Source organism: Anser cygnoides, chromosome 1, assembly GCF_040182565.1.
Source record: "Anser cygnoides isolate HZ-2024a breed goose chromosome 1, Taihu_goose_T2T_genome, whole genome shotgun sequence".
Lineage (NCBI taxonomy): Eukaryota > Metazoa > Chordata > Aves > Anseriformes > Anatidae > Anser > Anser cygnoides.
The window spans coordinates 129,942,162-129,955,642 of NC_089873.1; the positions used below are offsets into that span (position 1 = coordinate 129,942,162).

The 13,481-nt window shown below is 41.6% G+C and overlaps 1 protein-coding gene across 3 annotated transcripts in view; it reads right to left on the bottom strand.

The window, feature by feature from the left end:
• Positions 1-361: 361 nt before the first annotated feature.
• Positions 362-13,481, bottom strand: part of REPS2 (RALBP1 associated Eps domain containing 2) — a 96,338-nt gene continuing 83,218 nt past the window's right edge. For 2 of the 3 annotated variants that reach the window (XM_066981457.1, XM_066981465.1), the window contains exons 15-18: positions 11,274-11,357; positions 8,999-9,144; positions 6,808-6,913; positions 362-5,162 (exon numbers count right to left, since the gene is read on the bottom strand). In XM_066981457.1, coding sequence (XP_066837558.1) covers positions 5,094-5,162; positions 6,808-6,913; positions 8,999-9,144; positions 11,274-11,357 — 405 coding nt within the window. In that variant the 3' untranslated portion in view covers positions 362-5,093. The remainder of the gene's footprint in view (positions 5,163-6,807; positions 6,914-8,998; positions 9,145-11,273; positions 11,358-13,481) is intronic. The other variant, XM_066981470.1, reaches the window with a different exon arrangement.

Here is a 13,481-nt window from a genome sequence, read left to right on the forward strand (position 1 = left end):
GGGTTTGGGGTGCCCACGGGAAGGACTCTTCCTTTGTGCTTATGCCATCTAGGTTAGAGAAGGGTGTACCTCTTCAGGTTTATCATGGAGCTAAGCCTGAATTCTGACAAAGTGAGGCCTGACAAAGTAAAGATGAAGTATTGACTTAACTGAAACCTACGGAAATGTGATTTCACTTTAAATAAGTCTCTGTTCGTCTCTCTCTCACGTACACACAATCCCAGCCTAAGTGATTTCATCTTTCATAGTTGAAGGTCAGCCATCGCAACCCCGTATTTTTTCCATAGTGAGTCACACTTACTATCCTCCTGTCAGATCTGCACAATCGACATCCTAAATAAAAACCACAAAAGCGAGAGAATTTGAAGTTATTGGACGTTTTTATTTTAATGTAGCACCCAGTTCCATATCACATACATTTTCCAAAATTAGATGGGCATAGTATAGAGCACTATACATTTTGCAGCTTACCACATGGATGTTCTGCAGCTGTGAAAACAAATTGCTTAAATCTGGCTATCTACTTTATAAGTTAAAATTCAAATATATAATAGCCTCAGGGTATTTTTTTAGATTAACAATGATAATGCTCGCAATACGATTTTTACATCAAAAAAATCAATAACAGAGTAAAACATAATGCGTGTGTCCGTAGCACATTATCAAGAAGATAACTGGAAAAAGCTTCAAAATACATTTCTTCTCAGAGGTACTACATCATTTGGATTTTTGTTTGCTGAAAAAATACTTTTACTCTTTAGTCAATAAAATATGTCTTCACTAGGGCCTCTTTCCCGTCTGACTTTCATAACACTGCGTATTTTCTTGTCAAGGACTGTGTGCGCAGAGGGCCAAAGGGCTGATGGTGCTGGAAAACTGACACCCCTCAACCCCTGGCTAGAAACTTTTCGACTGTCTTTCTCCTGTCCTGGAAGCCCAGGTGGGAGGAAAGCAGCTTATGTACCAGCGAAAGGTGATTTCCATATCATGTCCATCCTAAATGCTTCCTGTGAAGACTTCTGACCCCAGCCATCCCGGTGGGGCCATTTTACGGCGCGAGTCGTCATCGCCCTGGCTGGTTAGCCCTGACAGCATCAAGCAGTGTATGCCTGGATGAAAGCTGAACGAGTTCCTCTCCCCAGTGTGGCTGCAGAGTTCCCAGCAGCAAAACCACTGCCTCGTACATAGGAGCACTTTGGAGACAATCTGCTAAGTTAAGAAGGGTATTTGCTGACTTAACGACAGGGCTGGATCCACTACATCATTCACATTTCTGCTACATCAGCAGAACTCTCTGGAAGAGAGAATGGAAAACTCTCTGGGAAGAGGTGATAATGTTTCCTCTGCATCTAGTATTAATTTAATAACTCGGAGAAGGACATTGATTGTTAAGGATTAATGTTTGTTCACAGGTCGTTTGTTTGAACAAGTAGAAACTGCTCACCTCGCTTAATTACTAGGTTATTGTTTATATTTAAAGGCTCAAGTAAAGATGGCTTGATCTACAAAGGCAACCATTCACTGCACTTAGCTGGGCATTTTTCTTCTTTCAGCACTGAACTACCACATATTGAAACAAATCTCTCATAGAAAGGTATCAGATGTAACAAACATGAAGAGATCTATAAAGAAATACATGATCAAAAGGAAGATATGTGAGTGCACACCTATACATACACAGTCTCATACCATGGAAAATCCTTATCTGGGCTGTAAGCAAGAGCCTGTTTAAGACCCTGCTCTGCCTAGTCTTGTCTTGTGGACAAAACTGTTTAATTGTCCAAACAAATAGCTGCAGGAAAGCAAAGACTTAGAAAGGGACACCAGGCTCACGGTCAGCACATCCTCTCAGACATGAGGAAGCCATGTTCTAGCTTCTGTCCCCAGTTACCATTCCTTGCTGGAGATCCTCTGCTCTGCACAAATGCTTGCAGAAACTGTGAATCAAGGAAAGCAAGACTTGGTGTATGGGATACTGCTCTTGCTTCCTGGTTGGGCTCCCAGGTCTTAGTTGCTGTTCTGGGCCAGGCATGTCAGGGGCTTAAAGTTGATCAGTCTCCCAGGGCCCACAGAAGTGCCCTAAACACTGAGGAATCTCCTTCTGCCAGATGTTCTGCCTCAGGTCTAGAAGCACCCTAGTTGCTCCCATCTGAAGTTCCACAAAGTAAAGTCTCTTCAAGAGTGAAGAGAATCATCAAGAAGTGATGATTTCTCTGTACCCACATTTTTTTCCCAATGATTTTTTTTTTTGACAAAATCTGTAATACTGGATTTAGATGTGAATTTTGACCTGTCAGGCTCTGTTAATAGTAGCCATGTACATGGCCACATGGAGCATCTGCCAGAAACAGAGCTTCCTTATGCTTTCTCCTCTCCTTCTCAAAATGGTAACAGCTTCCCAAGAGCAGACACTTTATCATTTTGGATGGGATATGCACAAATGCTTAAGTACTGAGACATACAGAAGAACAATTTCATGCAGGATATGTATAACACAGCACTTCTCCTTGAATGTCTTGGTTTAGTATCATCATCATAGCCAATACTACACCAAACAGATTACAAATTAACTCACTTTCTAGGCCTTGACGCTAAGTATGGAATTTGATTACACCCCTCAAAGTGCAACCTCAGTGATAGTCACATTTTAAATTTATTAACTCCGGTGGTAGACTAACAACTAAGCATTTCTTTGTCGGTAACCAGGTATTTTAGGTTGAACGAACACCTGTACCTTAAAAAGGAAACATCTGAAAAGGACATACAGAACAGACTTTTCCACTCTTTCTTTGAACGCCATCTATTCAATGAATAACCTGAGTGAAATAAACGGGGTCCTCCTCTAGTGTGGTCTTCCATCAAACATAAGAAAGTCACTCACTGCCTTAAAATCACAACATGCATATTTCTTTGTAATCATTGAAAAGCATTCCTTAAAAATCACATAGAAAAAAACAAAAGGTGCCAGATGATTATTTCCAATTGAGTAGCAGGTGTTTATTAACCAAATGACAATGCAAGAACTAAAAAGCAAACAAAGAAAGAGCACTTAACATCCTTAAAAACTCAGGAACGACTCAGTGTTAAGAACATATGAAATAAATGACGATAACTTCTGAACAGCACCACTGATAGCACAAGGACAGTAGCTCTTCTGCAGCTTCCTGGAAGTTTGCAGCTTTCACATTTTGTCATTGATGAAGAATGATCATCTGACTCCAGCTACGCCAACAGTCACACACAAAAAAGTTCCAAATCCAGAGAAAGGGCTGTTGCTCGTTCACACACTGACATTTAGATGAATTGAAAGCAGTGCATTACAAAAACATATTTTTGTTAACAATTCTGCAAATGCTTCTTTTCACCTTTAGACCTCTGGATCCATATACCACATCCATATCCCTTTCAGCAAAAGTAACCCGTTTTCTCAACACTTTAAACATTCCTGTTGACGTCATTCTTACTTCTCTCTCAACGAAACTTTTGGCTGCTTCCACGTCCTCTGATACCTCACTGCAGCCATGCCATGACACAGCCTGAATGGAGGCCAACAAGCTATTTTAAACCTATTTCTCCTTCCTCTCTACCCCAGAGACGTCCTAAAGCTACTGTGAGGAGGCATCAGACAAAAAAATGGTAAAAACAATCAAAAAACAACAACAAAAAACCCTGCTGCACAGTTTTTGCAAGGTGTATACTCAGGTCATTGAGCAACAGGATACAACGGGATACGAAACATGCAGGATCATGTTTAAGATGGATAACAAGTAGGTGAACTTTCCCAGCAGTGAAGCAATCATCATACCCATGAAGGGAGCAGGGGTGATAGTATGTCTGAGGTTGTCCAGCATAACAGTATTGGCCCAAGAAATAAACCAATGTTGCTTAGACAGCTTCCATTGCAAGAACTGAGACCGAAGCCAATGACCACTGCCTCCACGGAAAAAAATCCCAGAGAGTTCAGTTGGCTTTGGACCAGACCCAGGTAAAAAAAAAATAATAATAATTTGTGCTTCTTCACTTGGAAAAACAGATGAGCATTAGCAGCTTCATCCTATCAATATCATCTCCAGTGAGGTGCAAAGGAACCTTAATGAAAGCCTGCTTTAGAAGGCAATTATTTCCTTCAAACGTTTTATAACTTCATATGTAGCAGTTTTGCTATCTTGCTTCTATTGGAAATACAGTTCTTGTACACATCCTTAACACAAATCAGCAGCCATTAAGACAACAAAGCAGATTAATATAAATATACTTAGAACAGCTTTTGCAAAAATGCCCGGAATGCATTTTTAACACCTTGTTAGAAATATGCTGTTGGTTTAAAAAAAAAAAAAAAAAAAAAGAGTTATGCAGAGACACTGGCAATCGCAAGTGATCAAACATTGGTGACAGGAAAGAGTTATAGCTCAAAAACAGTATTTTTTTTTGTAATTTCCAAAATAATACAATTTTAATATTTTTTTACTGTTCTCTCTTATGATATGTAACTTATAAAATACAAGTTCTCTAACATTAAAATACATCCGTGATTGAATAATAAACAGTGCTAAGAAAATAATTATCTTACACGTGATTGCTGATAAAGACTGTATGTCTGGTGACTTTTACTCCTCTTGTACGTTCAATCCACGGGTCTCTACCATCTTACAGGAATCGGTATCAACCAGGAACCCACCTCAAAGGATGAGTTTTAAATTTAAGCAAGACTTCTGGAATGATGTACCTCTCAAGAATCGGGACAGGAAGTGTTGCAAGAATATGTATAAATCGGGAATTCTTTACATAAATAAAATACTCTTAGGTTACTCATTTCAGTGGTAGACCGCATTTACACGTCAGGCTGGGAAAAGGGAGGGAAGGGGGCAGACACCCCCCTCCCAGGCAGAAATATCCGACAGTTTGATATTTGCTTTCTGTACCTTCTTCATCTGCAAAGGCAAGCAGGCACGGCAGGGTGCAGAGGAGACGCGACAAGCCTGTCACCTCACTGCAGTCACCTCGGCGGACGCTCCGCGCAGCTGCTCCGTGCCACAGTCGTAGCAAGGCTCTTGATGCACGAGCTCTGCTGCTGCTGCACGCCCCGCCGGGGGTCACAAGACGGTTACGGGACGTAGCTGCTCCAGCTGCGTTTCCAAGGCAATTCGCTCCTTGTGGACCTCCTGGAGGACGCAGAGAGACGTGCCCTAACTTTTTTGGCACTTGCACGCACCACACTGCACCACTGAAGGGCAAACCACTGGTGCTGAGCTGCCCAGGGGCTTGGGGCTCTGCTCTTGCACTAACTCTCCTTGCTGTCCTGAAACATTACCACACAGCCACCCCCCACAGCAGTCCTTGTAGCAGGGCGACAGGGAGGTTCAACTACTTGCTCAGGCAATCACAGAGAGGAGCGGTCCTACATCAGCCAGGGGAATGGCTTGGAATGCAGAGAAACAGCTGGAATTCAGCACTTTTACCAAAGAAAACTAACCAGTTTATTTTCAAATCGCATTTCCCTCAAAACTACTTTCTGAGAATTTTTGGTTCCTACAACCAAACTCTTTCATTTTGCAAATGTACAAGATCTGGCCACTCGGAGATGAAACGGCCTTTGCAGTCTGCCTCTTTGGCAGCCCTGGCAGGGAGAGCATCAGCCTGGGTCAGAAACTGACTGTAACGGTTTTGGGTATCTGGGATTTGGGGAAAGCCTCTCCTGGTCTTGAGGCTGCCCCTGCTCTGAGGCCTGGCTCCTGCTGATGTCCCATCGAAGAGCTGGGCTGATTCCCCAAGCCTTCGGTGCCCTCAGCAGCGGGCAGACCTCCACCCTGTGCTCCCCTCGCGTCAGGGCAAGCTCACGGAGCCTGAGACATGCCCATAATGTCTGCTGGTTCCTGTAAGAACAAGGCCCTGCTTCAGCAGAAAGCTTCCAGGCAGCAATACGACTTGAAGGACAAGTTCAGTTTTCCGCTCTTCTATGAACTTAAATCTCTCCATCTTTCCACAGTCCTGCAGGTAAAATGCAGGGAATACCAGAGGTCTATTTTGTGAAGGGACTGGAAATTAAGCACACTGAAGATAGCGTATGGAAGAAAACCAGACTATAGCTACACTGAGCTAACTAATGATGGCAATGTGCTGTCATCAAAAGCTTTCATCTCCATGCTTATTCCAATCACTGTCCTATATTTTGCTATGATTTCAGAACAGAGCATCCACTCTGCATTACTCTTGGGAGATCCCTGAAAGCTAGTTAAAAAATAATATATATTAAGTTGAACATAAACAGACTTTCATCTTGACCGGAGAAAAAGTGCAACTGAGGGTTCACCTCCCTTTTCAGACAAGCGTGTTCATAATATGCTAGGAAGAAAAAGCTGTAGCAGATGAAAAGCTGAAGTTGGTACTATCTTTGAACTGAGACAACAGAAAAAACAGAACTGGTATTTATAAGAAAGTAGCTCCTTGAGAACATGTTTAAAGACAAGTCAACAGACAACACTAAAAATCAGTATTAGATGTTCACAAAAAGAGCATGGCTTAGCCAGTCCGTGTACACCAGAAGACAGCTATGTAGCACAACTGATCAGCAGACAAGAAAGCTACACCTTGAGTTGCTCTTCTGCACTGGGTGATACCATCAGATTACCCAAACTTTTCAGAAAGACAAGATTCCTCCTTCAGACTTTGACTGCCAATGGAGCTGTACGCACACAGGTTGTAACTTTTCCTAGGAAGTCTCATTCTAGCCACACATACAGTGTAGTTATTCTCTTCCAGAAACCGACTGCAGGGAGCTTTGTCACTGATTTTCAGTGTGTTCCTTACCTTCAGCTGCTGCTGGAGCTCACTGTTCAACCTGGCGAGCACAGCATTGGCTTCTTTGTTTTTTCGTATAGCAGTCTGAATAGCCCTTTTCTGCTTGGAAGACGGTCTGCCAGACAGATAAATACAAAACATTTCAATTAAGAGCCTCAATGGTGGCTGATGCCAGAAGACCAGCCGCTCATTTTGTGCGTCTATACTCTATACACACTGGACTACATTTCAAAGACAAGGTACAAACTACACATTTATGAAAGGAAAAACCTAACACTAAAATAAGATGACTGAATCAGGTGGGCTATTTGAAAGTAAAATGGCCATGCTTGTTAATCTGAATGACAGAAACATTTTAGGCTGTCTCAGTTATTTTAAAATCACTGCAGTTGGATTCAGCTTAAGAATAATCCTTGCATAGCTGTACTTATTGCAGTATCTGTCCTTCAGCTGTTTTCAGACACTTGTAGAATTTAAAATTCAGGAGTGGCTAAAAGAAAATGTAAAAATCATTCTATTCAGAAAGAAACGACATCTGCATGAAAATGCTGTCTCAGATTTTTCAAGGCACTGCTGATTCTGATATTGCTTCACTTAAAAAAAAAAAAGATTAATTTTCTTTTTCAAAACAGTCACTTTCACTGAAACCACCTGATGTCACAAACAGAAACAGGCAGATGACTTATGAAATTGCCTCATCTCTTTTGCTGCTTAAATAAAAGATTTATCTCTTCTTATTATTATGACTCCACAGCCCATGGTGATTGGTGTGGAGGAAACTGCAGTCAGGCAGATGGGTACAAAAACTGCCAACTTAAGGCAACATAAGGACCAACTGCTCTAAGAGACAGAGGTAGCGAGAGAATAAAAGGAAAAAAAATATAGAAAATACTGGCTGGATATCCAAGCCCTTTTTCACATACATTATTTTAAAGTTTTACATGAAGCATCAAAAGCTATTTAGTGACAAATTTAACCTAAACCAGATGTCCTATTCAAATAAGGTCCATAATGGTACACAGTCCCCATTAGCTCTTTCTCTTAACAGAGCTGATGACACTGATCTTTGCAAGAGTCTGCTTCACAACACAGTCTGGTCTTTATGCTATTATCTTCCAGTGAACTGTCAGTTTTTGCTTCAAATCACTCTCCGTAGACTATAAAGTAATAATTACAGGGAAAAAAACAAACAAACAAGGAATTACAACCCCACGGTCATTTAAACATTTCAGGAAAGATACAGACAAGACAGGATTAAGTTGAGATGTTAACAAATGCTATTATCTGTTCTTTGAACCACTATGGAATATGCACTCCCAAAGCACAAAATAGCACTTTAAGGGCATCCTAGGAGTCTTATGATTTATTCTAATCTCCATTTATGCAGCACAGATTCAGTCTGCTGACAAACAGTTTGCCAAGAACTGCTCAACTGATTTGGGCATCTTGGTTTTGTTTCAGATTGAACCAGATGGTCTTTGCAAGGCTTTGGGTGAAGGCAGGCTATAATGTTTGCACATTGTTTTGGTTGAGGGAGATGTATAGACCCAAAAGAGCTTCCAGTACCTTCACTTACTATTTATACAGCCCCTTCAGCACTGCTATTAAATAAACATATACCGAAATCCTACAGGTCTTTGTTGCTGACAGCTTCAACAGCTGTATTTATGAGAACAAACAACACATGTTGGGTTTGGCAATTATTGGATTGTCACAAGTGGTCTATGGCTTACACCAGCGGCAAGCTCATTCCTAACCTTCCTTGCGATGAAGAAATATCACATGGGTATGACCAATATCAAGCATTTCATGACTCAGTTTCCTGGGCACTGAATTGGTTCTATCTGTCCAAACGCATGAGCAAAATTCCAGATTTGTGCAAAGATTTGTGCAAAAACACACACCCACAGAGCTAAAAGAAGTTGTGATAGAGATGTTGATTGAACAGCAAGGCTTGCTCTTCAGACATGTCTACTAGGTGCAGAGGCAGGACAAAGCAGTACCTTTTCAAGAGGCTTACTGACTTATCGTCACTATAAACTTATCCTGCACTGGACTGGACAGATGTAGATTTCAGAGACCTGCATCTTGTGAAGTATTCCCAAAACCAGAACTATTAAGCACAAAATTATGCAAAGAGCAAACCCTGCCACATCAGATTTCATGGCGCAGTTTGTCACGTGTGGTACAAGTTGTTTACTTTTGGACTGGGAGGTGAGGCTTGACTGCTGGCAAGGAAGAAGTCACGTTTATAGTGGGAGAAAGCTCGGGGGTCTCCAGCCCCTGCGTCTCCGTCCGAAGCTTCCTGCGGGCGGGTTTGGAGGGCGGCTGAACGAGAACAACCTCCTGCAAGGGAGAAGCACAGCAAAGTTAAGTCAGGCCATGTGTGTCCAGTCACTAGGCTGGGGAGTGCTTGTGACACAGAAATTGCTGACATCTGGCCTAAGGTTTCATAATTTAAAGTGGTACAGGGCTTAATTTAAATTTGGTAATAGCCTCTCGGGTTTTTGACTTTGTTTGAAGAAACAATAACTCCTACAACCCCTTAACGAATGAAACAATTACGCTAGAGTTTTGTCTTCACCTGGACGACAGGCTCCTCAGCACTGGATTGTATAGGTCTGCATTTGGGGAGGGGGTATGAATGGATGTACTAGCCCCCAGTTGGCTCAAAAACATTAGGACTACCGCAAGACTTATTTTTAATTATGCTCATAATTGGTAATGATCAATCACTTGCATCACAGCTTCTACCTCAGTCCCTTACCCACCTGGCACGCAGCCTCTCCCTTCTCATCCCCTACTCTCTTACATGAAGCAACACAGAAACGAGCTTAGAAAGACAGTTTTAAAATCACCCATGCAAAATTAACATGCTGAAAGCGTGGAAGTCCGGTTATTTCTCTTGATAAGTTACATCGAAAAGAGAGTCTGGTCTGCAGGTAAAACAAAAAGTCTTAATGCCTTTAATGAAGAAGTGTTTTCATTCTTTTAAATTAAGACATCCTTCCTTTTGCAATGTGAAGTGGTTTTAATGTTTTATATCTGTTTTAATACTGAAATATAAATGCGTGACTTTCAGTGCATTTTATTATTAGGGCTCTTCTACAAGTGACATAACTATTACTGCCCCATTTCATGAATGGGAAAGTTAAGACTTGAAACACTGAAGTGATATGACAAAGGTTACACATTTAGTGTCACAGTCAAGACCAGAGATCAAATTTTACTATCACTTGCAGAGTGTATGTTACTGGGTCAGACTGTTTGTGCTACTGGGTCACTATTTTGGCCAACTGTTAATAAAACAAGAAAAAAATTAAACAAGGACGCATTTAATGACCAAGCAATCATAAGAAAAAGAACTGTGGTAAACAGCCTGACTCAGCAGAAGAGGCTACTATGACTGACACAGTATGAAAAAAATTTAAGACCATCAGTAGTTAGAATTACAAGGATTAAAATTATTAGAGGAATTAGAATTATAAGGAGACAAGGGGTTTAGAAGTTAAAAACATTTCTGCCATTACTTTAAAAGCAATTTAAAATATTAGAAGATCTTTTAATCAGGACATCAGCACTGCATAGGTCTCAGATAATACTGTGTTCTGAAATCCTACAGCTCCCTGCAAACTCACAATGCAAGGTACTTGTGCATGCATTCAACACCTACAAACTGGTGGGATTCCAAATATGCAATCCCAGTTGACCTTAAACTGCCAAAACACTACAAAATCCATAGCAGTAATCCCTCTTCCATTTCAAGTACAGTACTGGAAGAAATACCCAATACCTAAAAACAGACCCCTCTTTGGCTGGCTGTTGTTGCACCAGCCCTTCAAAAGGGAGTCAGCACTGTGCCAACAACCTTGCCATGGAGCAGGGAAACACTCAGAGACATTGCCAGGGCCGCTCATTCCATAAGCCAGGCTCTATGAAGAGTGCCACTGCACCTTCAGTGATTGCTGCATGCAAAGTATGCGTTCACACAGAAAGAAGTCAGAAATCATACATCCTAAGCAAATGCTTTGAGCAAATCTCCCCCATTCTACGTACATTTAGAAGCAGATCCTGACCTCATAGCAAACAGGTGTGTTTACATCAAAACCAAACCCTTAATAACTGGAAGCAAGAACCGCATCACAACTTGGAAGGATTACAGTGAGACAGGGGTCAAGTACAATCAAACTCTTTTTTTTGTGTCCCTTAAGGCCCCTGTTGATTTGAAACAAATGGTAAGCTGCCTTTCTTAAAGCACATGCATTGGTGTGTGTGTACTAAAAGCCTTCTTAATGATTTATTGGAGCCGATGTGACGCACCATCCCAGTTCTCTCTAGCGTCTTGACCTCCCGAGAAAGCAAACATGTAAAAACGTAACTCTAACCCCCGGTTTAATTGCTTTAAAACTTGAAACAACTACATTTGTTGATGAGGGCAAATCACTCAACAATGGCACAACATATGCAGGTCTCACCTTTTTTGCTGAGCTGTTTTCTTCTGCCTGTGACGGGGGTCTATTCATCTGAGGGTGTAATTCAACCTCGGATACTTGCTCTGTCTGTAACAACAAATCAGTCATTGCGACACCCAGAAAGTGACTAGCAGTCACATACAATAACGTCAGTGAAAGGAAACATTATACACAAAAGAAAAGTTACTTTAACAATTCAACAGTAGGAGAAATAAGAGGTCTAGGATGACAGCTGAATGGATGACATATGTCTTTTCGAGACTTGTAATGAAACTATTTTCTTGCATTTTATTGTGCTAGGAAAACAAGAGGAAAGTTTTTCTGTGAAAAGTTAGGAATCACGTCTCCGAATATAAACGACCTGGTAACCAGAGTTTCTTCTAGAGCTATCCTTAAGGCCTAAGCGCTCAAAGAAAAAAACAAGGTGGGGTGGATAAAAACTGGAAAGACCTTGGTTGCGCCCTGTCACCTTATCATCTCCTGAAACTGATGAAAATTCATTGGAATAAGTCTCTGTCTTTGAAGCTGGCAAGGCTGGAGTGAGAAAGTATGTATTATACCAAAAATTCCAATAAAGATACTCAAAATACAGGTCATAAAAGAAGCCAAACAGTCTTCTTCCTTTCTTTCCCCCTTCTCCTGTTTCGAACAGAAACCAAGCTGAACACTCAAAACACAGGTCTACACTTCAGCAAACCACAACACCCTCCCCCTGGCGCATCTGACACAAAAGAAAATTAGCAGAGAGGGCTAACCCTTGGCTTTGCCTTGGAGGATCTTGTCCTGAGATCCTCCAGCACCTTTCGATTTGCCCCAGCAGGACGCGGCAGAGCACATCTGCTACGGGAGGGCACCGGGGTTCGGAGCTGCCTGTCCCCGGGCATGCTACAGCGAACACGGTGTAAACAGGGCACGGCTGTTTTCTGTCCAGAAAGCATCAGCTGCCTTTTGAAGACGGGGAAAGCAGGCAGCAGCGGGGAGGCTGAGGGCACTTGGCACTCGCAGCCTGCCTCCTCTCCTCTTTCCCAGCTCCTGTCAAGTCGGAGCCAAGCTGACAACGGCCCCCAGGCAGGACAGGCAGCCTGCCATCCTGCTCGCTCCTCAAAAAAGGCTCGCTTCTACCCAGGTGAAAGCCTGGGTTTAAAAATAAAAATTTCAAGGCAAACCTCAGACTTTAAAGGGGCCAGGATTTTAGCCAAAATAATAACCTGTCACACACTGAAGAACCGAATTTGCTCTTGCCAGGAGGCTTCTGCCTAGACACATCAAGTTGTGGAGTGGTCACAAGTTTCATAGGGCTTAACCACAGGTTAAAAAATGACAGAATGGACACAACTTGGTATATTTTAAAAGGAAGGACTTTTTTTTTTCCCCATAGCACTTCCATTTTTTTCATAACAAAACCAGTAAGAGCTCTACAGAAGGCTGCAGGGGAAAAGCAGTTCTGCCAGGTTACTGCTGCTCTTCAACTGTACGATGTTGAACTTTTATACGGAGGAGTGAGATTTGTGATCTTTTTTTTTTTTTTTTTTTAAATGCATGTGAAATTCCTCTGGAGAGGAGGAAAATGTGTCTTGGCTGACAAGATCTCTCCCCCTCTTCCAAGTGCGCTACATCTGTAGTGTTATCTGATGGTATAATAAAAATAAACACACTGTGACTTTCCAGTAGTATTTGAATATTAATATCTTAAGTATTTGGATTTCAAATAGCTACTAGATACTAACATTTCAATTCTGCAAACCTTTTTTCACAGATTGAAGAGCTTCTTTTATATCTGTTGATTTCTGGTACAAATAGGAGAGTAAAATGGAAAAAGCAATATTTTTTTTTTTCTGTCTACACAAAGCAAAGACCTTTAAAAATGCATTTTATGTAACATAGCATTTCTTTATCAGCAATGTGAATAGCCCATAACCTCTCTGATTTGTACCACCACTTTTTATATATCTGAAAGAAATCAAGGGTCTGAGCACTGTTAACAGCAGCATGGGAAGATCTATGGGGCTTTCATGAATGATTTGGGGATAGCAAAGCTCAAATACCCAACAGAGCCACACAATAAATTTGGTCCCAAATCACATCACTTTGATAAATCACTCATTTAGGGGCAGGAAGAATAAACACAGTCTTCAGAGAGCCGTGTAATAGGTACACTATGAAGCCCTCATGGTATAGCTTTGCTGCAAAACGCAGTGCGATGACAGGGAC